Source organism: Melitaea cinxia, chromosome 14, assembly GCF_905220565.1.
Source record: "Melitaea cinxia chromosome 14, ilMelCinx1.1, whole genome shotgun sequence".
In the NCBI taxonomy this organism is placed as follows: Eukaryota; Metazoa; Arthropoda; class Insecta; order Lepidoptera; family Nymphalidae; genus Melitaea; species Melitaea cinxia.
In genome coordinates, this window is record NC_059407.1 from 6,316,179 (window position 1) to 6,344,092 (window position 27,914).

Below are 27,914 nucleotides of genomic sequence, written 5' to 3' on the forward strand. Positions count from 1 at the left end.
TTAATTATTGTTTCAGGTCTTCATGATTCTCTACAAAGAACTTTATTTCCGTGACATATATGCCAGAGTGCCTGGTGGTCCTAAACCTGAGCAAAGGTTTTTGTCATTCTACAATTACTGTGACCTGTTCAACTACATCTTGTCTGCGGAAACACCTGTTCCCCTAGAGTTACCTGACCAGTGGCTTTGGGAGCTCATTGATGAATTTGTGTACCAATTTCAATCCTTTGCTCAATACAGGTAACAATTTTCTTTAGTTTTAAGAATTATGTTTCTATTAACATTAATAGTATAATTAAAGTTTTATTAAATAGAGATATAATTAATAGACAGAAATTTCAATCAATTTTAGGTCACGTACATCAAAGTTAAGTCAAGCTGAAATTGAAGCTCTTAATACAGAGAACAAGGCATGGAATGTTCTTTGCATTCTTAATGTGCTACACTCTCTGGTTGATAAATCTAACATCAAGCGCCAACTTGAGGTATTGTATAACTATTTCATCATATGGGTCATAAAGATTGATCAATACATATAATAAAAATGTAAATGTAATATGTTTGTGCACGCTAATCTCAGAAACGGCTTATCCGATTTTGATGCAGTTTTCTCTAATATATTGTGGTAAGCTTCACTTAATATTAAGCATTTTCTCATGTCAATTGGTTTATAAATAAAAAAGTAATGCTAATTTAAAGAATCATGTTGAACATGTAAATACCCAAATGACGGTGTTTATAATCCAAAATAAATCAAAAGATAGATTGATTGATTGGTTTAATGGCTTTAAGTTGTGCCAGAGAAGCACGGTTGATTCCACCAATGTCACGTAGAGTGGAGAACACATGTAGGAGATTGATTGATCGGTGCAGTTGAGATAACAGCCTCAATTTAATTTTGAAAACAAGCAAAATAGTCAGACTTTCATTGTTACACCTTAGCCTAAAACAACACAAACATTTAATGTTAAACTAAGACTACCACATGAGTTCACATTATTTTTGGCGTAAACTTGTGGAGGCCTATGTCCAGCAGTGGACTGTATAGGCTGTAATGATGATGATGATGAAGACTACCGCTGTTAGTAACTAAACTAATACAAACTAATTAAACTAGGACAGACACATGATTTATTTAAAACTTAATTTTATTTATTTCAAAATATTTACACAACAATGTACAATGGGGACTAAACACCAACATTAACAAACATTGAACATTTATAGGGCGGGGAATATCACAGGGAAGGATGTCATATATAGGATGGAGGAGTTTGGGACAGGTAAAAATGATGTGGGAAACCGTGCCTTCGTCAAGGCCACATTTACACAATGAGTGGTCACGAACTCTGATTTTGACCAGATGAACAGGTGTACACGCATGGCCAAGACATAAGCGTCATATGCTGAATGTGACCCAGCGACTAGCATGTCTATGAAGAGAAAACCAAGGACGTCTTGGGATGTCTGATTGTATATTTGAGTAAAATTTACCCTTTACCAATTTTGTTGAACTCCAAGATAAATTCCTGGACTTGTCCATATGGATTTTGGCTAGGAAACGGAGGTCTTGGCAGGAGTTTTTGTAGTAATCAAGGATACCAGTTTGGATTGCAGCTTTAGCACATGAATCTGCTGTGTCATTGCCGGCAATGCCAGATTGGCCTGGTGAAGAAGGAGGTTGTGTTGAGGAAGTGGAAGTATATACAGAGGGAGTGAACATTTCCTTTGTTATCTCTGCATATGACCGACGAACAGGGGGATATCGAGAGGATGCTTCTATATAGGATATGTTATCTGTGGACATATCAGTTTTAATTTTAATTTGATGGAGGTATTCAGGACAGTCCTTCTCGGTTGTAAAATGCCTACCAGAACAATGTAGGCAGGTTGCATTTTCTTTAGACACGTCGCATGACTCACCTGTGTGCGATTGTGAACACTTGTAGCACCTTGACTGACCTGCATTGTGTCTTAATGTGGCCAAAACGGCAACAATTGAGGCACTGTATGTTAGGTAAATTATAGCTCTCAACTGGTAACGAAGTGTGAAAGGAAAAAACTCTATTTGGGAGAATTTGTCCTCTAAGAGTTAGAACCACTGACTGGGTTGGAACTCAAGTAACTAAGCCTTCCTGAATGTTTTTGCGATTCAGCCTTCGAGCTTTCATGATTGAGCCACAGCCAGAGCGGAGCTCTAATGATTCCACTAATTTCTCCATTGACCAGTCAACCGAAATACCCTTTACGAGACCTATTCGAGTTATATTGTAAGTTGGTACAGTAGCATTGAACTTACACATTCGTAATATAGGGTTTTTTAAAAAATCATTTGCATCTTGAGGTGAAACAAATTCAATAGAAACTTTGTTTTTGCCTACATTTTTAACGCCGTCTTTTACAACTGAGCCAATTTTATGAGTGTGTAAAAATTGGCCGAATTTCAAAGCGCGAATAGTAGTTCCTGGGGCTGGGTCTGGTGTTTCACGGGCAACATGGACAATGAAAGGACCTTTATCGTCATCAGAGTATCTATAGTATAGTATATAGATCGTAACTTTTAGGGCCTTCGGAAAAGGATGGATGGGTGTAAAGTGATTGTATTGACGGACTAGCTGTGGATGGATGAACAATAGTTTTTTTTGGAAGGGGCATTGCTGGAAGGGTCAATAGCGGGGCGTTTTCTTAAATTTTGCTGAGAGGAAGAGGATTCGGAAGTATTTTCATTGTCAATAGTACCACCCGTATCTGGCGGGTCAGGAGGACGATCAAGATCCATTTTAAAATTAAAAATATGCTCTTAAAGTATGATACAATTACAACTAAAAAAACACCAAGATGACTAAAGCACCAACCAAAAAATATATCCAAAAAATGCTCTCCAAAAGTCACTATTCCAACCAGATGAAGTCGTGGGCACAATTAGTCTATAATAAAACTGAAAGTATTCTCACTCATGTGAAACATTGTCAATTTATTATTATTATATATTACACAAACAAATTTGATTTCAGAAATCTTTTATTTCATTATCCTAGTTTTAGCCATGATTTTTTATTCATTTAACAGGTTTATGTGACTGGTGGGGATCCAGATTCCGTAGCTGGTGAATTTGGACGCCATTCTCTTTATAAGATGCTTGGCTATTTCTCCTTAGTTGGTTTGCTGCGTCTGCATTCTTTACTCGGAGACTATTACCAAGCTATAAAGGTAACTTGTTATAACTGTTACTATCTTAATATATATAAAGTATTTGTCACATTGTTTGTCCACGATGGACTCCTAAACTACTTCCGATTTTAATCAAATTTGTACACTGTATGCAGTTTGATCTAACTTGAAAGATAGGCTATATTTTATTTTGATATATGTAATTATTATATTTAAGAAAAAAAAGAAGGCGGTATGAAGTTCGCCAGGTCTGCTAGTTAAAAATATTAATTAAATTTGTTTCTATAGTGATTATATCTGGTCTGGGTTTCCCTGCAATGCACCAGTTATCAAAGAAAGCCTTAAGTTCTGGTTTTTATTATAATTAATTAAAAACAATTGTTATTTATAATAAGGAAATAATCTATTAACCCACAGTAGGCTGTTATCATTATAAACTGTTTTAGTTTATTATTACATGGAAATTAAATTTCTTCAAACAGGTGCTTGAAAATATAGAGCTCCACAAAAAGTCTCAGTACTCCCATGTACCGGCGTGCCAGATATCCACATCATATTATGTGGGTTTTGCATATATGATGATGCGTCGTTACGCAGATGCTATCCGCACTCTGTCTTCAGCCCTGCTGTACATGCAACGCACTAAGCAATTGTTCTCAACGCGTTCATACCAGAATGATCAAATCAATAAGCAGACTGAGCAAATGTATCATCTGTTGGCCATCTGTTTGGTGCTACATCCTCAGTGTGTTGATGAGTCTATACAGCAGGTTAGTGATTTATTTAATTTTTTTTTACATGTAAACTCTATGGAATCAATAAACTGATTCTATGAATTCAAGACAATAGTTATATTATTTTAATTTTGTTCTTTATTGTACACCACAAACACATTAAAAAGTACAAACAAAGCTTAAATATAATATTTGTAAGTTTTTTTTGTACATATTATGAGGTACAATTAGGGCAGACTTATGGTTGATTAGCCATTTCTTCCAAAAGTTGTTTGCTATAAAACATTATGATGCACAACAGGTCTAATAATGATAAATGTGTAATCAATTATTTACCTCTTAGGTACTTCGTGAAAAGAATTACCACGAGAAGATGTTCAAGATGCAGTATGGTGATCTTGGAGAATTCGAAAGCTGCTTTACATTTGCATGCCCAAAATTCTTGTCGCCCTGCCCACCGCCCATCGAGCCTGGCTCCAACTACGGCAAGGATGCTGTTAAGCATCAGACTCAAGTTTTCATGGATGAAGTAAGTGCAACCATGTAAAATGTTACATTAACATTACTTGTATTGTTAAAAGTAGATAACTAGATATAATACTGATGACTAACATCTAATTTTTTTGATCAATAATCTAATTCTAGTAGATACTAACTGATAACAAATCATATATTATGTAATTAAAAGGAAACCAGAATATTTAATATAATTTTTAGGTACATTATGTAAACATAGTATTTGTCTGATTATGTGTATGCACATAAAAAATGCTACAAATGATTCACTCCCACCTCAGGCTGTAAACCACGCTACCATTGGCCAAGCTAGTAATAATAAATTTATAATTTTATTATCAGTTATGCATAACACTGAATGTAATATTATATGTGATGTATGTAACATATTATAATAAGTTAATAAAATAAATAGTAAATAATAATATTAATTTACATTGTATTTAATTATTTCATGTAAATATTAGTGTATTTTCTAAATTATGAAACTATAAAATAGGTCCGTCAACAAAAAATGCTGCCAACGATTCGCTCGTATCTCAAGCTGTACACCACGCTACCACTGGCAAAGCTGGCAGCCTTCATGTCTGCGGCGCGTGGAGGCGGTGAGCGTGATGCGGCGCGCGAGCACGCAGCTCTCGCCATCCACCTGCTGTGCTTCAAGCACAAGATGAAGAACGTTGTCTGGACTAAAGGACCGAGCGGGCTCGACGGAAAGTTCCAGAGCGGATCTGAGGTTGGCAATGATTCTAATGTCATTTTTTTAATCACTAATTTTATTCGTTTTGTCAAATTATTTTGCCGCCAGTTTTGTGTAGACATTCGTCATTGCTGCAGGGTTGTCACAATATAATATATATTTTATATCATCCCTTCTACAATTGTGTATTCGTATTTGTGTGTGTAGAGTACGAGGAATAAAATGAAAAAAATATTGAAGTACATAATATGACGAGGTTTATTATAAAGAAATACAAAAAATTTCAAATTAGATAGGCTAGTACAACTAACACCTAACATAATTATTATTATAAGCAGATGTCCTTTTAATAATATTCTCAAGATACCAAAATAAAATAAAAAAACTACTGATACGGATTCTTTTAAAATCTACAAATGTGAAACTAAAAGGTATTTTCGACATTTAGATTTGCTAGTTTGCAGATTGCGATTGTTAAATTTGACGATGTAGTAGATTCTCATATGTAGAAACAATTTTAATAAAAATTCAGACGGGAAGCAGGCGCATAGTTTTGTATTAAAATTAATGTTCTTTAAGTGTTGATATAATTGATTTCCAATACTAAATTTTTGATTCTTATTTATACGAGATGATGACATGCAGTCTCTCATAGCACATGTAGTATGAACCATTATAATTTATAAATACGCACAACTCAAAATACTTATAACAATGAAATTAAAAAGCGTCAACCCCGACTGACTTGTCTCAAACGAGTGTATGGCAGCTTGGACTCGCTACCGCGCTTCACTCACCCTGCAAACCCCGCACGATTGCTCTGTCTAGACGTGACCGTTGGCCAACTGTATGTTTCATAGGCTGTGGTTGTAGTTTGTAAGCAACAAGTCCAATTTAATTTTTTTTTTAGATAAGATATTTTAAAGATTATGTTGTAAATATTTCGAGGTCTTTTCTGGTTCAGAAATTAAAGCCTTTAAAATCGAGGATGTCAATAAGAATGTTCCTTTTTATTATATGGTTCATCTTTACATAAGCTATTCTTACAAGCTTCAGATAAAGCTAGATGCGTAGTAGCTAGTATTTAATGTAATATTTCATTTTTTTCCGAATGATATAGTCTTACAAAATATCACATGAATATATTATAATTATTTACTTAACATGAAATTCATTATTGTGTGTTTATAATAGTATTTTATATTAGTATTTTGTGTAAGTATAATTTTTAACAGACTTTAAAATAAGCACTCTTCATTCTCATAATTTTTTTCTGGGTGAGCTGATTTTAATTGAAAGGTACTCATTGTGTAGTTGAATGTAATTTTGATGGTGATCTGACGAGTACTTTTTGAGCTATCCATAATAATGCGTATTTAATTTATTGTTATATTGCCTACCTACATCATTTTACTTGTCCATGTAATTGAAGTGGTTTTTTAACCGACTTCTAAAAAAGTAGGAGGTTAGTCAATTCGACCATATATATATATATATTTTTATGTATGTTCGGGGATAACAACGTCGTTTATGAACTGTTTTTTTTTTTTTTTGTTGGAAAGGAGATGTCCCTACTTTGGTACCATAGGCCGATGCCGAAAGCTGATGTTAATCATGTGGTCACATTTAAATTTCATGGAGATCTGATTACAACTTTTGGAGTAATCTTTGATAATGTGTATTTACTCGACTATTTTTTCGTCTACATACGTTGTATTACTTGTCGATATAATTGAAGTCAGTTTTTCTTTGTTTGCCTGCAAACACAATTATTTTTTCTTTTGAGAGCAAACTTCATAGAGTAGAAATACTAAATTTAAGTTGTAATTTTATTAACTTAATCACTTTAGCCTATCGCAGTCCACTGCTAGACATAGGCCTACCCAAATCATAATGTCTGGCACGAACTCATGTATTTTTAAAACTTAATACTACTTTTTATTTCACAGCTGGATTTCTACATCGATAATGACATGATTCACATTGCTGACACAAAAGTTGCGCATCGTTATGGTGACTTCTTTATTCGTAAACTTCTTAAGTTTGAAGAACTGAACCGAAAATTGCATCATATTAAAATATAAATATCATTTGTAATATGTGTAACATAACATTTTTATCAAAATAAAAGTTAATAATATACTCTGTTTTATTTCATATATTTAATTTACACTTTAGGTTTGTAATGAATAAATTTACGACTCCTCTTATAAAACTTTTTGGGTTGAATGATTCGGATATTTTCTCGCTGTACTGTTGTGGGATGTGGTTCCGTGAATTGCTTCCAGGGATGTTCTGGTTTTAATACTTCTTCAATGTTAATTTCTTTTAGCCATTCCTTATAAATATTGCTAAATCTCGTAAAGGCTGCCTTAATTGTGGGACTCTCATGCTGTTCGTTTTCATTCTGAAATATATATTAATTTTTTTTTATATTGACATAGTTATACGATGAGGTTATTTTAATTTATTCTTGTATTTGATACACTTCTTAACATGTCAAATTGTTATATAAAAATCTAGATATGACTATGCACACTCATATAAACCATTCAAAACCGTTGTAATGTTTAATTTATACTAATATTCTAAAGCTGAAGAGTTTGTTTGTTTAAACATGCTCATCTCAGGAAGTACTGGTTCGAAATTAAAAATAATAATTTTAAAGGATAGTCCATTTATCGAGGAAGGCTATAGGCTATATAACATCACCAATAGAGCTCCTATAAATAAGAAATATTAAAAACGGAAAAAAACGAAAACGGAAAAAAGTAAATGATATATTTTTCTTATTACCTTCTCTATAAGTTTGACACATTTAGCATTAAATACCTCCAAATGCCTTATAAATACATCATTCACTCTCAATCTTTCTTGTTTTACAACATCCATTATGTATAACACATATCCAAATTGTATTTTACTAGTACCATTTCTCAACAAGGTACCCAAAATTTCTATATTGACTCTGTAAGGTAAAAAATATTGAAAATTAGTTAGTGTTATTAATATATGTGTGGTTCTTATCTATGCTTGGTAAAAATCGATCTAACAGTTGGAAGAGTTCAGGTCTTTTCCAAAATTTTATAGGGGTTCATTGAATAAGGGTTTTAAATTTTTAATTTAATAGTTAGAAACTTAGGACTTCATTCTATTAACAGAAGAGAATTTCTTCCCTTGATATTCTTCAGTTTTAAGTACACTCAAAATGGAGTAAGTTCGTAATAATCACCAGAAATACAATTTCAGATGGATTCTTATGCTTGTATAATATGCAACATTCATTAATTATTTATATAGTGATAAAAACAGAAAATACTTACTTCAATTGATTGTCTTGCATCTCAGTAAGTAATTGCTCTGCTTTTTCCCTTGTATTACAAGTCATGGCTAGAACCCCATAGGTCATTATATTTGCTTTTAATTTATTTTTTTTGTTCAATGGGTGCCGTTTACGTTTTTTGTTTTCCTCTTCTATCATATTCTTCACCTCCTAAAAATTAAAAATTGATTTTAAATAATTATTAAAACAATCAAAAGATGACAATTTTACTAACCTACTTACAATTGCATTTTCATAATCCATTCTAAGACATCTTCGTTTTATTAACATGTTATAAAAGTCTATATCAGCTTTAACTTTATGGGCTTTCATTGATTCAATTAATTTGTTCTCAGCATCTGTGTTATCATCTATGACATAAAGCATCTGTGAGAAAGTTTTGATATCTGGTGCAACCGAATAAGACTCCATTTCTTTTAGGAAATCTTCTTGTCCACCTATCATAGCAAATCTATCCTGAGATGTACGTGCCTCTTGGAAAGCTAAGACTTCATCAATTTGCACAATTTTTGAAAGTAAATTTGGTAGAATCCTTTCAGGTATTTTAGGAAGGGCTTTTTGATGGTTTTGTACCAATTCAAAACTAATATTTTGATTCACTGTAGCTACATTTGAGCTGCTATTTGTGGTAAAATCTGTCTTAATATTATCTTTATAATCTTGCATATTAATTTCAGATTTGTTATTTAATGGTGATTTATTCTCTTTAAAATCAGACAAATTCAACTCAGTTTTTGAAATATCTTCAGACTGATTTTTATCTGAATGCAATTGACTTGTAGGGAGATTAGGTTCACAACTTTCAATTTGTAATTGTTGTGGCTTTATATTAAAGAGCAAATTATGTTCTTGTATGATACCAATAACTTCAAGCATATCTTCTTTAGATCCTAAATTACAATCTTTAACACATTTGAGCATAAGATTAAATGAATAAAGATTTGGTTTCTCTTTCATTTTTAACATTTTTCTCCAGACGATAAGAGCCAGTTTCAAACCTGAATCTTTATTAGCAATGCAAGCTTGAAGTAAGTGGTTAAAAGTATGCACCCTTATTTTAATTTTTTTTGACATCATCTCATCAACAATTTTAAAAGCTGTAGGCAAATCTGATAGTCTACCAAATGTCTTGATCATAACGTTAAAATTTGTTATATTTGGTTCTACACCCTTTTCAATCATTAGATTTCTCAAATGAGTCGCCATTTTCAAACCATATGAAGGAAATGGGCAATTAATACATGATTCAAACAAACAAGTATAAGTATCTCCTGTTGGTTTAAGAGCTCTTCTTTTCATATCATTATATAACTTGAAAGCTTTCTTAGTAAAACCCACCTCGGCACAAGCACCAATTAGTATATTATAAATATAATTTTCAGGCTTAACTCTATCTTCTTTTATCATTCTTACCTCTAAAACATCAATTGCTTCTTTTATTCTTTTGTATTTCAAATACTGCTTTATTAAATCTGCATATTGTTTCGTGGATAATTTTTGAGAATTTAATGGAATATTTTGTAAAAAAATTTCTTCTTTAATATCGCCATCATCTTCCAATTTTTCGTCAATAATTCGGCCACTTAACGTTCCAAAGGTATCAGGATCGCCAAGAAACGCTATATTGTCTTGTTTTCTATTTTTCTTAATTTCGCTATATTTGTTTTCGGTAATTGATGTACATAGCATGTTATGTCGTAATATAACACTGCTGTATCTGACTGTTTTTAATAGATTTAAACAACGAAATGCCATTCTAAAGCTTTTGTATTGAAATAATCTTAGTTATTATATTACTTCTGCGTTCATAGAACTGCAAACGAACTAAATACTACTAATCAGTTTTAAATAAATACGATATGGTGATTAAGTAATTAGTAAACATTTCTTTTCTTTACTTTATAGGTAATCTTTGAAACACTCTTTAAAAGTTAAAATATTTGAATTCTGAAATAACCTCAATAATTATGCGTTAATTAGTAGTGAAAAATAAACATCTTTTTTTTTTAAATATATTTGGCATCGCGTTGTTTGCGCATATGCCACTAAACTAACTAAAAAAGGGAAACGTTTATCACGATTTAAAAGGACATTACTCACGGAATTGGAAAAGGATCAGATAGGATTACTATGATAGGATAAGTATAAGGATTTATAATTTCAAATTATTATTTAACAGGAAAATAGATAAAGCTGTATATATATCAGGATTAGAACATGAAAGAAGAGATTTGATAGAAGTAGGAAATGGTACATGGATGGAGACCAGATGACTATAAAAGGAAAAAACGTCATTCAAAGGGCAGGTATAAAAAATATGATTAAGATCACCCACATCCCCACAAGCACACAAATCTGAATCAATTATATTAAACCTGGCCAAATGTACAGGTGTGCATACATGACCCAATCTCATTCGAATAATTGATGAAGTAACTTGTTTACCGAACCTCAGAGATGAAAACCATGGCTTACTAGGAATATTAGGTTGTAAAGACTTAAAAAAAATCCCCTTGAACCTCCCACTAGTTTCCCAAACTTCATCCCAAGTTTCCTTGAGATAGAGCCTAGGCAGCGTAGTCAAAACATGGCAGTAATCAATGTAAGGATGAATGTCACCGCACACCACAGCCTCATTAGCTAGACGATCAGCTAGAACATTACTAACAATATCCACGTGTCCTGGAATCCCAGCAAACATCACGACATATCCTCTTAAAACACAATTATGTAAAGCAGTTCTAATATTAAATATTACAGGATACATGGGTTTAGATTGAAATGGATATCTTTGAATCGCCATTAAAGCGCTTTTAGAATCAGATAATATAAGGGTTTCATTAACAAAATGTATTCTAATGCTTTGAAGATACCAAAACATTCCCCTGTAAAAACAGATGTTTCAGGAGGAAACTTAATTTTTTGGACTAAAGTAAATTGTTTATGATAAACACCAATTCCAACACGAGAAGTATGTTTCGCAGCAGTCAGTGTAAATGTGATGCCAATCTTGGAAATTATCATCTATCACAGAATTAAATTCATAATTAGCACTAATGATATCTCTGTTGATGCCCAAGTTTAAAAAAACATTAGGTGAGATAGTCAAACTTTCAAAACTACTGGAGAACAAAGGAAGTGAAGGACAATGATAAACAGGAGATTGAATGGACATAAATTTTCGAAAACTAATTATTAAACGGGGTAAGGACTTATGTCTCCAATAAGCGGAGGTGTTAACTATTTCTGACAATAATTTGAGTTTATTAAAAAGTGGATGATTAGGGTTCTGTACAAAGTGGAAGAAGAAGACGCAGTTCTCGCATCGGTTGCTCAATACAACAAAAAAAAAATCCCAAAGAAAAGTTAAACTCAAGTCACCTCGGAATCGGTGGAACTTCCAAGCCAGTGTATGTTTCGGAACACTTGTCACCAGCTAATAAAGCTCTTCACGCAGCCACACGTATAAAGGCCAAAGAGATGAATTACCGTTTTACTTGGATCAGGAATGGGAGAATTTTTATACGTAAGGACGAATTTAGTCAGGCTAAGCTGGTTAAGAGCATGGATTGCCTTAATGCTGACAACTAGCATCATTAGGTCCGTCAATGTTACCGTTGTTGGGTTGATATAATGTTTGATATATATTATCACAAAATATGAGGGGGTTGAGAACAAAAACGAACAATGTCATGGAAAAAATATTAAATTCCGATTATAAAGTTGTAGCTTTCACTGAAACTTGGTTAAATTCATCAATTTCTAGTAATGAACTGTTCGATTCGCGAAATATAGTATACAGGAAGGATCGTTTTTGTTCTCCCTCTAACTTTAAAAAAGACGGAGGAGGCATATTGATTGCTATATCTAAAGATTGATTGATTGGTTTAATGGCTTTCAGTTGTGCCAGAGAAGCACGGTTGATTCCGCCAATGTCACGTAGAGTGGAGAACACACGGAGATTGATTGATCGGTGCAGTTGAGATAACAGTTTCAATTTAATTTTGAAAACAGGCAAAATAGTAAGACTTTCATTGTTACACCTTAACCTAAAACAACACAAACATTTAATGTTAGACTAAGACAACCACTGTTAGTAACTAAACTATTAATATCTAAAGATATCTCTTCGTGTCGAATGTCACGCTGGGAGACTGATGGTCAAAATATGTGGGTAGTATTAGATATTGTCTGTGATCAGTTTGTAAAAAGAATAGGTGTCTGTGTTGATCTGAAAGATTGAAACCGCCAAAAGTTTGAAGGTATAGATACTGTTATAAATCAAATTTATGACGTTATAATAATGGGTGATTTTAATGTGAGTTTTATTGATTGGAGTGCTGGAGACAATTTTTCATGTATGTCTCCATCTAATTACAATAACGTGCTCGGTTACTCATTAATTGATTTTCTAATCTACTAATGATTTGCATCAATACGTAATATATTAAGAACTGTGATGACAGACTTTTGGATTTGGTAATTAGTAATATGGCTAATGTGACAGTAGTTGAGCCTCTTGACTTGTTGAGTAAGCTGGATTTGTATCACCCTAGTCTGTTGATAAGATTCTCGTGTTCCAGCCTATCGTACCTCTGTCCCAAAGTCTGTATGCATTTAAATTTTTATAGGGCTGATTATGCGGGGATTATTGCAGAGTTAAACAATATAGATTGGTATCACAGATTTGCTAATTGTGAGGATGTTAATGCCATGGTTACGATTTTTTATAATGTACTGTACGATATAATAGAGCGATTGGTACCCAAACGGAAAAATCGAAACTCCAAATACCCTAACAGGTTTAAACACAGTCTTATTAAATTGCTAAAGGAGAAGGAGAGGCTTCGTATCAGGTATCGTAAGTACGGTAACCCTAGGGGTAAGCTTGAGTATGAAATACTACGTGGTCGTTGTCGTGATTTGTTTAATAATTGTTATAATGACTACAAGAATAATGTCGAACAAAAAATTTCAAGGAACCCATCGTCATTTTGGAATTATTTCAAGAGTAAGCGTAACACGAAATTTCTGCCAACAGCGATGTCGCTGGATGACGAAAGTACTGGTTGTGGTAGGGAAGTAGCGAATTTTTTTGCCACTCACTTTGCGTCCGCCTACCGAAACAAAACTATGCTTACGAATATAATTTATCCAAATAATTTGCATAACACTCCACTCGCATATAGCTCTTACTGTATGACTGCTTTTAATAAAATAGCTATATAATAAAATGCTTTTAATAAAAAGGTGATCGAGCGGACGTTATGAACTACCGTCCAATTTTTATCCTCTCATGCTTTCCCAAGCTGTTTGAGAGCCTTGTGTATCCCTCACTCTAAAATATTTCAGCAACATCATAACACACTCGCAACACGGGTTTAGGCATGGTTTATCAACGCAAATTAATTTAACGGTTTTCACTTCGGACTTGGCACTGGCGATAGATGGGGGGACCAGGTAGACGCTATACATACTGATTTTAGCGGCGCTTTCGACAAAGTAAACCATCAAATACTTATTAATAAACTACAACAGTATGGCATTGGGAATACACTTATTGGATGGTTTCAATCATATTTAACACAAAGACCTCTTAAAGTTGTCGTTAATGGCTTTGAGTCCAATACGTACTTTGCTGACAGTAGGGTTCCACAGGGCTCTCATTTAGACTCCCTTCTGTTTCTTGTTTTCATAAATGACATAGCCCAGTTTATCAAACATATTGTAGATGTTCACTATTTGCAGATGATTTAAAAATATACAAAATAGTTAAAACCAATTCGGACATAGATTCGGTGCAAAACGATCTCAATAATATAATAGAATGGTGTCCTCACAACAAAATGACTCTTAACGTAGGTAAATGTTTCCATATAAAATTTATCCGGAAGAAAAGGCCGCTTGTCTCTAGTTACTCTATTGGAAATGTTATCTTGCAAGAGAAATCACAAATTAAGACTTAGGAGTTATTATAGACGCACGTTTAACTTTTGTGGCACATGTTGATAATATAGTTGTTAAAGCTGCACGAAATGTTGGTTTTATCAAGCGGAACACACGGGGTTTCTCAAGGCGAACAAAAACGATATTATATAATTCTCTAGTGCGCAGCTGTCTTGAGTACGCCAGTGTTATCTGGAATCCTCAGTACAGTATACACTCTTAGCGTATTGAGAGCATTCAGCGTGCTTACACGAGGCACCTTGCTTTTTACGAAAGTAATAATTTTTCGCACAGACAAGTGTACGGGGAGCCTTTGGCAAGGTTCCACATGATTTCTCTTCGGAGTAGGCGTGAGGTTTCAGATGTGACTTTCCTGCACATTATATTAAATAATAGGGTTACCAATTCTGAAATAACAGAGTAGATACTCATATCGGTTCCCTCTAGGACACACAGAAGTATTCATGCGCACAATATATTTTACATTCCATGCGTAAAGTCTCACATTGGGAAACAAGCTCCCCTAGTGCGTTTGTGTAACAAATATAATAGTGTCAGTAGATCGATTCCAAACATTGACATTTTTCACGACTCTCTCTCTGTCTTTAGATATAAGGTGGATATGTTACTTAATTATTATAAAATGCATTATTAGTTTTAAAAATATATTTAATTTATTTTAATTTATTTTACAGTGGCTTTGAAATACACAGGCCGAAGACGGGCAGCAGCGTCTTAGGTGCGACAAAACCAGTACTGCGGTCACCAACCCGCCTGCCCAGCGTGGTGACTATGGGCAAAACACATGAATTCATGTTATTTTTGGCGTAAACTTGTGGAGGCCTATGTCCAGCAGTGGACTGTATAGGCTGTAATAATGATATTTTACAGTAATTTTAACTTTAATTTTGATTTTAATTGTAATTTTAATTTTGATTTTGATTTTGATTTTAATTTTATTTTAATTTAATTTTTCTATTTAGAATTATTTGACTTTTGTTATTTCCCTATCCTTAATTAATTAATTAATGATAATTTGTTTCTTATCGTTATTTTGATTAAATTGTTCAATTGTTTAATTTTATAAATGTATATGATAATAATATGTTCTTTATTTTTGATTTTGATTATTTTGGTTATGATGATGATGATAGGGTGTCACTCTCTTTTTTTAAATATTGTAAGTGTTGAACTATATTAATGTAGGTATAACTAAAGTTCAAATATTTTAATTACTTGTGATTTTTTGTGCTTTTAAACATTGTATTCCAAAATGTTATGTACACTTGTAAGTGACATGCATATCAGATACTTTGTTATTATATATTTGTAATTTTAAAATTTTTATATGTATGTTGGAAGTGTGCTTTTTATAATAAATAAATAAATAAATAGACACTAGGCTGGAATCTATTCTATCGTATCGAATTTCGATTGATGTTGTCAGTTGTCAGACTGACAAATGATAACAGACATGAGACAATTGGACGATTCCTCGGTCGGTTTTGACAGTTACACTTATTTATGTTCAGTTGTGCGCCGTTGAATATGTGCACGTGTTTCTGAAGTTCGAATTTGTGTAGAACATTTATCAGTTACATTTAAAGTTTAGGTATATAAAACATGTCTAATGAACAAGAAGACTGTATGGAAGGGAGCTCGTCTGGAAGCGAAGATGAAGAAATGGAGGAGGGTGAAGAAGGAAGTAATGATGAGGATTCTCGTCCAAAAACTTATTTGCCGGATCAGCCTTTGAAGGAAGATGAGCATTTGATATGTGATCAATCGGCTTACGTTATGTTACATCAAGCACAAACTGGCGCTCCGTGTCTCAGTTTCGATATTGTCACTGATAACCTCGGCAACGATCGACATGAATTCCCAATGACCACATATTTAGTAGCCGGCACTCAAGCCTCAAGTGCTCATTTAAATAAGTATGACCTCTTTTTGTTTTTCCCAATTTTCCACAATGTTACTTAAATTCTATTTATATTTATATATCTGTTTAGTATTTTAGTTGTAAAAATGTCCAATCTACATCCTACTTCCAAACTAGAAAATGAAAATAACTCAGAGGAAGATGATGACGATGATGAAGATGAGGAAGAAGATGAAGAAAATAAACCTCAGATGACATTCTCATTTATCAAACATCAAGGATGTGTCAACAGAATAAGGGTATATATTTTTTACTTAACATTTTTATTAATTTATTTAAACTTTATTGTAAAACTGTATACAGACTTAATACAGCTTTACTACCAGTCAATCTTACAACTCTCAGGAAAGAATATTAAATAGACATATAAATTAACATCAAATAGAGATAAAAAAAAAATAATAATTATGAATTAATTAATTACCGATAAACATTAATATGTATAATGTTTTCAGGCAACCAATTTTAAAAATTCTGTTCTGGCAGCAAGCTGGTCTGAACTTGGCAGGGTGGATGTATGGAACATAACTCAACAACTTCAAGCTGTTGATGAACCAACTTTACTTGAAAGATATAATCTTGATACTGTTAACAATCCTGTAAAACCATTATATTCATTCAATGGACACCAGCAAGAAGGATTCGGTATTGACTGGTGTCCTACCGAGCAAGGTGTAAGTAAATTATTTTTTAGGGTTCTGTACCCAAAGGGTAAAAACGGGATCTTATTACTAAGACTTTGCTGTCTGTCCGTCCGTCCGATAGCTCATCATCATCACATCAGCCTTTCGCAGTCCACTACTGGACATAGGTCTCCACAAGTTCACGCCAAAAACCGGCGCGAACTCATGTGTTTTGCCCATAGTCACCACGCTGGGGAGGCGGGTTGGTGACCTCAGGGCTGGCTTTGTAGCACCGAAGACGCTGCTGTCCGTCTTCCGCCTGTGTATTTCAAAGCCAGCAGTTGGATGGTTATCCCTCCATTGGTCGGCTTTTTAAGTTCCAAGGTAGTAGTGGAACTGTGTTATCCCTTAGTCGCCTCTTACGACACCTACGGGAACGTCCGGCCGAACGGGGGTGGCCATATTCTTTATTCTTCAATGCCGTAACACAGCATAGTCGCGATAGCTAGACAGTGAAATTTTCAAAAATTATGTACTTTTGTTGCCACTATAACAACAAATACTAACAAAAAAATAAAATAAATATTTAGGGAGGGTTCCCATACAAAAATACATTATAATGTCAAGAATTTTGAAGACATGTATATTATGAATCCAAATCCAAAATTAAGAGGACATTCTCAAAAACTTACAAGATCTCCTTGCCATAGCAACCCCAGATGTCACTTTTTGCCAAATCGCGTAGTTACCCAATGGAACAAGCTGCCAGAATCAGTGATTAGTGCACCATTAGTAAACACTTTTAAAAACAGACTGGATGAACATTTAAAAACTAAGTAGAGAGAACATAAGTGCAGTGATATGCACGCATCAGCTCCAAGAGCCGCTAGTGCATTATAAAAAAATAATAATAGTAATAAAAAACGCTATTTTTGTCTATTTTGCTTGATATCAATAAATGGTAACAGGTGAAATTCACAAAATATTTAGTTTTATTTAACAATTAATTCTTTTCCTAGTCAATGGTACAGAACCCTTTGTGCGCGAGTACTACTCGCACTTGGCCAGTTTTTAAATAAATTACACATGAATAAAGCAAGTTTCTAATCAGAGGTTGATATCTAGGTACTTGCGACTGGTGATTGTAGAAGAGATATTCACATATGGAAACCAAATGAAGGAGGCACTTGGACAGTTGACCAACGTCCATTAATTGGTCACACTAGTTCTGTCGAAGACATACAATGGTCACCTAATGAAAGGTATTAAAAAAAAACCTATTGTTTAGTAAAGATTTAAGCAATCAAGCTGTACTAGGTTATTTAAATGGTAAAGATGTGTGTGTTTAATGGCAGTCGTTCATACAGGATAGACAACTGAATATGTTATGATTATACATTAGATTGATTTTTTTAAAGTGTAAGGGTAATTGTTGAGTTTCTTATCGATTTTCTCAGCAGAATCTCTACTACAAATTGGTGGTAACTAACTAATATGAACAAATTTGTTTGTCTTGTAAAATGACAATTTAACAATGTTTAAAAAACCTAGTTGTATAAATTAATTTTGATTTCATAACAAAAATATCAATCCTTACAGAAATGTTTTAGCATCATGTTCAGTAGACAGGACTATAAGAATATGGGATACTAGAGCACCGCCGCATAAAGCATGTATGTTGACAGCCGAAAACGCTCATGAAAATGATATCAATGTAATTTCATGGAACAACAAAGAGCCATTTATAGCTAGTGGTAAGTTTTAAAATATCTATCAACCTTTTAAGCAATTTACTTTGCATGTTTTCTTATATGAATATATCCTAAAGACTCAATCAGTTCATCTTTAGTGGCATCTTTTAGTTATATTACTTTTCTCTGTGGTGGCATTTTGATTTAACAATCATCACATTGACAATAATTTAAATAAATTTAACATTGTTTATAAAAGTAAGAATTAAACTTTAAGGTGGAGATGATGGTTTTCTTCACATCTGGGATTTAAGACAATTCCCAAGCAATACCCCTATAGGTACATTCAAACACCATACAGCACCTATCACATCAGTTGAATGGCATTGGTCCGAACCTAGTGTTTTAGCTTCGGCTGGAGAAGACAACCAGGTTGCTCTCTGGGATTTAGCAGTTGAAAGAGATGATGAAGAAGTTGTAGATGAAGAATTAAAGGTAAATTATGCATAGCAAAACATTGAAGCTATTTTTAAAATTTCTTGCTATCATGTTAGAAAAATACAAGTAGTATTCAAGTAGATATTGTTATTATAAAAATGTTGCCTTTTCACAAAAAAGTTTATACTTTGATGATTGTGATTAATATTGCATTTTTTTTTAAATATTAATTTTTTTCAGAATCTGCCACCACAACTATTATTCATTCATCAAGGACAAACTGACATCAAAGAACTTCACTGGCATAAACAAATTCCTGGGGTCATTGTGACCACTGCACATACAGGTTTTAATATCTTTAAAACTATTAGTGTATAAAAAATAAAATCATAAAAAAAGAATAGTTTTAATTTTAATACACAATATGGCGCATTCATGATTTATAAATGATGTTACTATAAAATTCCATCTTCATTAGTTTGAACCATTGCAAGATTTACAAGATGTCGAATTGTAGGTCTTCCGTGTGGACAGTTCTGTAAAAAATACATTCACATAAATCAGGACAAATATATTTATATAATATAGTACAGACAGTACAAAAATTAATGCATTTATGTGGAATTTAATTTTCCAATTAAAAATAGTAATATTACCCAGGGCTTATCAATTTCAGCCATGTGATCAACCAGTTGACGCATGTCAGCTTTCCCTAATGCAGTTCCTATCATGACAGATTTTCTACAAGCTCTTGATGCAAACATTGCTCGCACTCGACTCGGTCTACAATATTCAGACTGACTTTCCTTGAAATAAACATAACAAATTAATAAGTTATGAATTATGTATTGAAAATTGATTAAAGTAAAAAATAATTATACTAACTTTTAACATAAACAAAAGTTCTTCAATATCATCTTTGCCAAATATCCAATTCTTGGACATTGGTATGGTTATCAGTTTTACTCTCTTAGTAGGTGGAGCACCCTCATCGATTTTAAATGTAAAACCATTCTTTTTAAAAACTTCTAGATTATCTATTAGTATTTGTTCATTGACTCCAGTTAACTCCAGTTGTTGAGGACTGAAATAAAATTATTGTTTTTATATGACTAAAAACGTTTTTTTCTTACTTAAAGTTTAAATTAGATAGATTTACTTACATAACAAGTTTTTGGCTAGTTAACTCAGTTGTTTTTTGCAATGTTTCAAAATTATAAATTTCATCAGTAGCATGTTGGTCTATAATGAAAAGGTCATCTTCTAATTTGGTAATTATGAAACCTAAATTAAATTGACCCACAATGGACATTTTTTTAAAAGACTCTTTAGATATTTCTCTACTTAATTCTTCTTCACATTTCTTATTAAATACTGGATTTATCATAGATTTAAATTTTATTCTATCAGGGTTAGTTTTAGCATCATTTTTATTACACAAGTCTGCTAACTTTTTTATTTGTTCCATGGATGTTTTTAAATTAATAGTTTTTCGTACATGTTTTCCTAAATCTTCTTTATCTGTTACCACTTTATGTATTTTTGCTTTTGGTGTTTTTATTTCTGAAGTTTTGCAATATATGGTATGAGACACTTCATGAACAATGTCTGAGGTACTTTTTATTGAAATATCAGATGAATTACAGTGGACTTCTTTGTTTGTAATATTAATTTCATTTGTGATATTTTTTTCATCTATTTTTGTTGCATTTTGATTGACTGCATCATTTCTGAGTTCTGATGAGTCATCATTTTTTGATGTTTCTAATTCAGTTTCATTAATTTCTTCAGATTCTATTGATGTTTCCTCATAAAGAGTCTTTTCATAAGAACTCTTTTTTACAGATAAAAAATCATCTAAAGTTGTAATGGACTTTCTCTTCAGTTCTGATTTAGTAGGAGAATTATATTGAATGTCTGAAGATTCTTTTGGTTGATTACTAAATTGTTTTATAAAAGAGTTAAAAATTCTTGGTTGTCTAAGTTCAGGTTCAAGTTTTTGACTAGCAAGAGTAGTTGAATCTATTTTTAATGTTCTAGGGACATGTTCAAAAAGTTTTAATAATGAAGCTCTAAGACAATCAAGAATATATTTTTCCTTAGTTAAAAATACTTGTCTTTTATCAGGTGTAACATTAACATCTACAGATATTCTATTCACATTAATATTAAGAAATACAAAGGGGTATTGATTAGGATTATACTGTCTGTATATTTCATTTACTAGTTTGATAACTTTTGTAGGTTCGCAAGGTCTAGAGTTAACGTAAAAAAATTGTCTATCTGCACTTGAACGTCCAATACCGTGTTCACAAGATGATATGTATCCTAAAAGTTCTACTGGATCGGGCATATTCCTATAACCTTGAGACTTTTGAGTACTAGTAATTATTTCTTGAGAAGTTTTGGATTCATCATTTTGTGCATCATTTGAATCTTCAGATAAATCTATTTCTACATCCTCTATATTAATGTTTTCTTCGTTATCTTTTACTTCTCCTGATAGTCCTTTAAATATATTTTCTTTTATATTTGACACTTTTTCAGTTTTAATTTCAAATATACTTTGTAATTGTTTAATGCCAAAAACACAAGCGATATTATCCTTATAGGAGTGTGAACCCTGTGTGGCTACAACGAGTGATTTATTTGAAGCACTAACTTGATTAGTGCATGTTATTCTGGAAGTGAAAAAAAATAGTAGCTTAGATATTCATAGATTTCATAAATTTCTTTAGCAATTTAAATAAAAATTTAACCAATTATTTATTTATTTAAGTTAAATTTCTAAATAAAAAAAGTCAAAACTGTACATTGAATATTTTTTTGAAAGAATACTTGGGGTGTGATCTACAATCGATACCGAAGCCAAAAATATAGTTTTTATAATTTTTATCTGTATGTCTGGGATAAACTCAAAAAGTACTGCATGGATTTACTTCAAATTTGGCACAAATATTATTAAGAAGTTGGTTCAACATATAGGCTACATCTTATATTATCACGCTATCGCCTATGGGGAACAATCTTTATTTCTTCAACGCACGTCTTTAATAACGTGTAATCTAACGACGCATATTTGAATGTTGTTCTTATTATTGAGAAGTCCTATAAGTATGTATTTTTACCATATTCTGTATTATATATTATACTGTCACAACTTATGACTTAATTTAGCTGAATCACCATAAAGTCATTTATTCAAAGCAGGCTGAAATTAGGCACTTTTTGACAGTCAATTTTACAAAAGATAGTCTCCCTCTATTACTGCACTTTCTGTAGATATGACATGTAAAGAAGAAACGGGTATATGAATGTTATTTTAAAAGATATAATTTTATATGGCGTTGTGGGCAGCCCACGCAAAATAGGCGCACTAGGACGTCGAGTTGCGGAGAATAGCCCGTGGAAAATCAATCAATGACGTTTTGGGCAGCATATATAAAATGAATACAAATACTATAATTTTATTTTGTAACTTACTTAACACCCACTGATACTAAACAGTATGCATACAGCAAATTTGTCATTTTGTTAAATTCTCTTTTAGCATTCTTGTGGAATTCCTTTTTCCTCACTGGTAGTGAACAAAATAAATTAGTCAAAGTTACAGTTGTCCCAATCTGACGAGAACATGGTGTTTTATTTTTTATATTTCCTTTGTGATCATATTCTATTTTAGTAGCTACAAAATGAAAATAAACTTTTTATAAGAGTATTTAAACTATAAAGTTGTCAAAAACGATCAGCTTGTTCTTTACTAAAATTATACATACCAAATTTACAACTTTCATGTCTTGTAGTGATTGTCAGATCTGCTAGTGAACATAAAGAACTTAATGCTTCTCCCCGGAATCCAAAACTCGAAACTTCGAGTAAATCAGAGTAATCATTTAACTTTGAGGTGTGATATTTTAATGCTGAAATGTTTAATTTATTTAATTTAAAAGAAATAATTATATCTTACTACTGGAGAAAGAAATATTATCTAGATAACATTACACATTAATTAGTATTTTATTAAATGAATATAAGTATATTTAATGTATTTTCTTCGGTGCGACAAAGCCAACCCCGTGGTCTCCAATCCGCCTGCCCAGCGTGGTGACTATGGGCCAAAACTCCTATGAGTTCGCGTCAAAAGTTTGGCCATCAGTTCACGGCTGCTCCACTATTCCCGGCTACGGCAGCGGCCGCGGTAACGGTGGGGTAGAGGGTGCTAAGAATCACCGGGTTACGGGAGGCTGTCAATCCAAATTACACCTGGCTATGTATAATGGTCGCACGCTACGGTTGGACCGATCACCTTACCGATCTTAAAGTAGAATTGAGTCACATTAAGTGGAGCATACTGGGGTTGTCTGACTACGCACCGCGCGGCGGGAAAAACAGGTTTCGACAAGTTTGGTCGAGCGCGCCGGCACTTGCAGCGCGGAGCGCGTGCCGCGGTGTGAGTGAAACAAATATAGCTTAGGTGTGGCGCGTGCGAACGGGAAAACTGCACTGTATGAAATTCACTTCACATTGTTTTTGTTTTGGTTTTTGGTTTCATTACTTATTATCGGCGGTTACGGTCAAGAGCTAACGAGTGTTTGTTTTGTTTTCTTGTCTTTTCCTGCTAAATTGCGTATTTATATGGGCTAAGATCTAGATTAGGTAAAACCGAATTAGGAAAACCGAATTATGGGGTTTTTGGGTGTGGAGGGTGGAGGGTGTAGGGGAATCTATACAAGGTAACACTGTCACACCTCAAAACCCCATGGTTATGGAGATATCCATGGTTAAAGTTTTGAGGTTAGAAGAAGAATTTAAAGCTATTATAATACCTTTGAGCTCGTACTGTTTGCATTGTGTGACAAATCGACACTTTTAAACAAAATAACGCGTCAGACATAATATTCTAATAAAATTAGTAACATTGCGTGCTAGAATATAGGTTTAGAAATTCTAAAAATACCCAAAACCGAATCGGAGCACCCCACTGTCCACGTGGTCTTGGTCTATCCTACCCCTAGAGTGTTTTTTTTTTGTGCCGTGGAGGCGCGGAGAGAAGGCAGCCCTCGCCCGCCGTGCGAAAGCGCGCGAACGAATGCGTAGAGGAATGCGGAACGGAGCATGAGTGAGCGTGCTTTCGCACGCAAGGGCGGAAGGGCTGCACTTCCCGCAGCGCCGGAGCCAAGCGTTCCTCTAACTTTCGAAATTCTTCTTCTAACCTCAGAACTTTAACCATGGATATCTCCATAACCATGGGGTTCTGAGGTGTGACAGTGGTACCAGGGGTAGCGTTCCCCACCCTCTCCCCCCTTCCCCCCACGGTCCCGAAATTCGGTTTTACCTAATCTAAAGCTTTACCTTTATATGAGCAGTGCAGTTGGTGTGGTGTAAGTTTATAAATAAAGTGTGTGATCATTAAAAAAATATCATGGATTCAGATTCCAGTGAGACTGAAGAAAATCCATGGCCACATTTGAGTGAGTATGTTGATTTTGTATCCAAATCTGGACAACAAATACTCTTTGTGTGTAAAAGATGCTTGCCTAAAGAAACAAAAATAAAAGTTCATACATCGAGCCTCAACAATTTAAAACAACACATGAGGAGAGTTCACGAGTCCCAATACATACGGTTTGAAGAGATTATCAGGGCGGGATCTAATCGGGGCAAGCCTAAGAGGAAAATCGTTGAAGCTGAAAATAAAAATGACGATGATAGCACTGCAAGTACCAGTAATCCAGGTAAAAAAATACGTCAGAGGAGCATTGGAGAATCTTTCGGTATTGCATCTACCGGTAGTGGTGTACCTCAAACCAAAGTGGACAAATGTATAGTAAACTTTTTTATTTCTAACATGATTCCGTTACATGTTGTCGAAAGCGAAACATTTGATATGTTGATAAAGGCGATCAAGGCGGAACACCGCAGCGGAAAGATGCATGGGAATGCCGACGCACTCTCACGAAGGCCGTGTTCGGAAGACTGCAAACATTGTGTTAAGCAAGAATCTAATGAAGTAACATTAAAGCTAACAAGAACAAGTCCTTTGGGTATCTGGGAGAATGATGCTATGAGGGAAGCTCAAGAAAGAGATGACGACCTTCGGCACATCATCACATGGAAGAAACGGGGTGACGTAAAACCAATCTGGAGTGAGGTTGCACCCACTGGCGCTGTCACTAAGGCGTACTGGGCTCAATGGGACAGTCTGATACTTCAAAACGGAATACTCTACCGGAAATAGGAGAAGACTAACGGCAGAGAGTTCCACCTTCAGATAATTGTCCCAAGAACGAAAGTACCATGTTCCCCGTGAAATACATGATGGCGTATCAGGAGGTCATCTAGGTGTCAAGAGGACGTTAACAAAAGTGCGTGAACTTTACAGAATGGTCTGGGCCTCGTGTCGGCCGATATAAATAGCCGCAGGTAGGCGAGCGAGTTCAGTTTGAGCGATCTTCGAGGCGACTTCAAGAGTGAAAACTAGTGATCAAGAGTGATACCAGCGAAACCTACGACATTGGCTACGACTGAGGACATCGTGAGTGCTTAGTGTTTGAACTTAGTGCTTAGTGTTTGAACCTAGTGCTTTGTGTTGGACCTAGTACTTGTGAATAAAGTCTTGAAAAGAGTCAGCAGGCCTTTCTCTCCAAATCCTTCGAACCCTAACACGTAACAACTGGTTTTTTAAGTCGGTAACTACCCAGTGCAAGGAAAGGCCAACGAGGCAGAACTCTTTGAAGACAAAAGCTCAAAGCATAGTCAAAATGTGGCTAGATACACCATCCAAGGACTCACGATTACACGACACAAGATATTTTAGTACCGAAAAGAGCATCTCTTTCTGATGAAAATTTTAATATGTTGATGTTCATGAAAGGGAACATGCACATAGTGCCGGACAGCTAAATTTAGTTGAAAAAAGATGTTCAACTCCAAATACAGAATGCAAATTTAGTTAAATCAATCAATTGATTTAATTAAATTTGGATTCTGTATTTTATTGTTTTATAAAAATAATTAATAAATAAAAAATAAAATAAAGTTTATTTCTTTAACTAGAGCTTACAATAATATTTTACATACTAGGGAGAACTTCCATTAAGCAAATTAAAAAATTTGCCTTTATACTTCATTCTTTATCGGTATTAAATAATCAGCAATTAATATAATGCTTTTTTAGTCATATGTTAACGATTAACTTTAACTTGCGTTAAATCTTCTAAAATGTAGCGTTTTAATGTTTAACGAAACTAATTTTTGTATTAGCGGAATAGCGATTAACGAAGCTAACCATTTGATTAACGGTGCCCAGCTCTGGTACCTTGTACTTAAACTCACTGACATCTCCCTGAAAGTGATACAGGTATATGCGCCGACCTCGGCATACTCTGACGATGAAGTCAAAGCCTTGTATGAAGACATTACAAGGGCCATACATGACACGACTTTGACTTTTTACTGCATTGTTATGGTAGACTTCAACGCTAAAGTGGGAGTACAAGCCCGCGACGGATCGAGAATCGGACCACACGGATTGGGGCACAGGAATCGCAGGAGGCAAATGCTTGTCAACTTCCTCGAATCAGAGGGGCTCTTCTTGATGAAATCATTTTTTGAGAAGCCCCAAAGTTGGTGGACATGGCAACACACAGATAGCCAGGATGTCTCCTTGGTTAAGTGATAAAATGGTGCAACTTACCTTATAATCATTATATTGTTATATTGGCCACTTTGTAGGCTGAAGAAGCTCGGTAAGGCTTTAGATTAAGAACAGTCGAATTATCTAAGCTCAAAATTTGACTGTTTATCGACACAATTTGTTTACAAAAAAAATAACCCTAACCTATCTAATTATCAAATTAGACTGTTTATTGACATAATTTGTTTAAAAAAAAAAATAACCCTAACCTATCTAACTTCAAAATGCAGTTCTAAATCTAAACCCGAGCCGAAAGCTCCAACGGTTAAGTAGATTATTAGAATAGACTTGTATTAATACTTTACCAAAAGTATTGAATGAAACTATTAATGAAGTATCATTAATAGTTTGTTTATACAGAATATATTTTTTGTTTTAAATTTATTATTACAAATAGTAAAGTTAGTTGTAAGAAGAAAAAAAACGTAAGAAACTCATAATGAAAACATACTTAAAGCTTCAAAGTTATCTTCCATTACACCAGATCCATTGTCAGATACTTCAATCAAGTCAATTCCATAATTTTTCAATCTTATATCAATGTTCGTGGCTCCAGCATCAAGGGAATTTTCCACTAATTCTTTGACTGCTACTGCTAAATTAAGCACCACCTAACACAAATTTGTTTATTGTAACTAATTCTTATGAAAACAATACAATTTTTTTTAAATTCTAGTTCAGTATACATTTGTTGTATATCTTCGTAACACAAGACAGATTTTTTATTATATAGGTATATAGCAATAAATAATATTTCTTACTGTTCAATTATTTTAAGTAAATTGTATTAAAAGAAAAAAGTTACCTGTCCAGAGCATATTCTATGGACAGTGTCGGTATTCATCGGTTTAATGGAGTTTATTTTTAAAGCACTGAAATCTTGAATATCTTCCATGATTACTATTTTTTATAATTTAGTACTTAAAATATAATAATATATAAATTTAATAAATATATACAAATTTCTACATTCGCGGGCTTACATCAAGCTCACATCTTCACCCAAAGAGTATATGTCTTCACCCCAAAGAGTATATAAAAATAACCTTTATTTATACTGTTTATACCAGGCAGTGTTGCCAACCCCAGCATAGAGTTAAACTGTAGATAATTA

At 33.6% G+C, this 27,914-nt stretch overlaps 4 protein-coding genes across 6 annotated transcripts; 2 read left to right on the top strand and 2 right to left on the bottom strand.

Moving 5' to 3' along the window:
• The first annotated feature begins 22 nt into the window (after positions 1-22).
• On the top strand, positions 23-7,261 carry LOC123659911 (eukaryotic translation initiation factor 3 subunit L-like). The gene is made up of 7 exons (XM_045595076.1): positions 23-240; positions 353-485; positions 3,070-3,210; positions 3,654-3,941; positions 4,249-4,434; positions 4,921-5,157; positions 7,071-7,261. Exons 1-7 carry the CDS (start codon positions 23-25, stop codon positions 7,203-7,205), a joined length of 1,338 nt encoding a protein of 445 aa, XP_045451032.1. The 3' UTR covers positions 7,206-7,261.
• On the bottom strand, positions 7,262-17,436 carry LOC123659909 (pentatricopeptide repeat-containing protein 1, mitochondrial). Of its 3 annotated transcripts, XM_045595073.1 has the most exons (5): positions 17,426-17,436; positions 8,687-10,737; positions 8,445-8,614; positions 7,918-8,089; positions 7,262-7,528 (listed from the first exon to the last, which is right to left on the bottom strand). In XM_045595073.1, the coding sequence occupies exons 2-5, from the start codon at positions 10,217-10,219 to the stop codon at positions 7,289-7,291; spliced, it is 2,115 nt and encodes a 704-aa protein (XP_045451029.1). In that variant the 5' UTR covers positions 10,220-10,737; positions 17,426-17,436; the 3' UTR covers positions 7,262-7,288. The 3 variants fall into 3 exon arrangements, with proteins under 3 accessions (XP_045451029.1, XP_045451027.1, XP_045451030.1); XM_045595071.1 differs by lacking the exon at positions 17,426-17,436 and having other exon boundaries at positions 8,687-11,068; XM_045595074.1 differs by lacking the exons at positions 7,918-8,089; positions 17,426-17,436 and having other exon boundaries at positions 8,687-11,068.
• On the top strand, positions 15,917-19,505 carry LOC123659910 (glutamate-rich WD repeat-containing protein 1). Its single transcript, XM_045595075.1, has 7 exons — positions 15,917-16,347; positions 16,423-16,591; positions 16,808-17,026; positions 18,101-18,237; positions 18,575-18,729; positions 18,944-19,161; positions 19,345-19,505. Exons 1-7 carry the CDS (start codon positions 16,034-16,036, stop codon positions 19,480-19,482), a joined length of 1,350 nt encoding a protein of 449 aa, XP_045451031.1. The 5' UTR covers positions 15,917-16,033; the 3' UTR covers positions 19,483-19,505.
• LOC123659908 (mismatch repair endonuclease PMS2) lies at positions 19,495-27,842 on the bottom strand. The gene is made up of 8 exons (XM_045595070.1): positions 27,606-27,842; positions 27,252-27,411; positions 22,881-23,024; positions 22,588-22,789; positions 20,268-21,785; positions 19,990-20,188; positions 19,761-19,910; positions 19,495-19,640 (listed from the first exon to the last, which is right to left on the bottom strand). The coding sequence occupies exons 1-8, from the start codon at positions 27,693-27,695 to the stop codon at positions 19,560-19,562; spliced, it is 2,544 nt and encodes an 847-aa protein (XP_045451026.1). The 5' UTR covers positions 27,696-27,842; the 3' UTR covers positions 19,495-19,559.
• Positions 27,843-27,914: the final 72 nt, after the last annotated feature.

Bases quoted from the DNA above. Each gene is read 5' to 3' on its own strand.
- LOC123659911 (XM_045595076.1), top strand. From the start codon at position 23: ATGATTCTCTACAAAGAACTTTATTTCCGTGACATATATGCCAGAGTG. The intron at 241-352 runs GTAACAATTTTC...AATCAATTTTAG, and splicing joins CAATCCTTTGCTCAATACAG to GTCACGTACATCAAAGTTAA. The intron at 3,211-3,653 runs GTAACTTGTTAT...TTCTTCAAACAG, and splicing joins ACTATTACCAAGCTATAAAG to GTGCTTGAAAATATAGAGCT.
- LOC123659909 (XM_045595073.1), bottom strand. From the start codon at position 10,219: ATGGCATTTCGTTGTTTAAATCTATTAAAAACAGTCAGATACAGCAGT. The intron at 8,615-8,686 runs GTAAGTAGGTTA...TTTAATTTTTAG, and splicing joins TGGATTATGAAAATGCAATT to GAGGTGAAGAATATGATAGA. The intron at 8,090-8,444 runs GTAAGTATTTTC...TTTACCTTACAG, and splicing joins ATGCAAGACAATCAATTGAA to AGTCAATATAGAAATTTTGG.
- LOC123659910 (XM_045595075.1), top strand. From the start codon at position 16,034: ATGTCTAATGAACAAGAAGACTGTATGGAAGGGAGCTCGTCTGGAAGC. The intron at 16,592-16,807 runs GTATATATTTTT...TAATGTTTTCAG, and splicing joins GATGTGTCAACAGAATAAGG to GCAACCAATTTTAAAAATTC. The intron at 19,162-19,344 runs GTAAATTATGCA...AATTTTTTTCAG, and splicing joins TTGTAGATGAAGAATTAAAG to AATCTGCCACCACAACTATT.
- LOC123659908 (XM_045595070.1), bottom strand. From the start codon at position 27,695: ATGGAAGATATTCAAGATTTCAGTGCTTTAAAAATAAACTCCATTAAA. The intron at 27,412-27,605 runs GTAACTTTTTTC...AATTTGTGTTAG, and splicing joins ATAGAATATGCTCTGGACAG to GTGGTGCTTAATTTAGCAGT. The intron at 20,189-20,267 runs GTAAGTAAATCT...ATTTTATTTCAG, and splicing joins ACTAGCCAAAAACTTGTTAT to TCCTCAACAACTGGAGTTAA.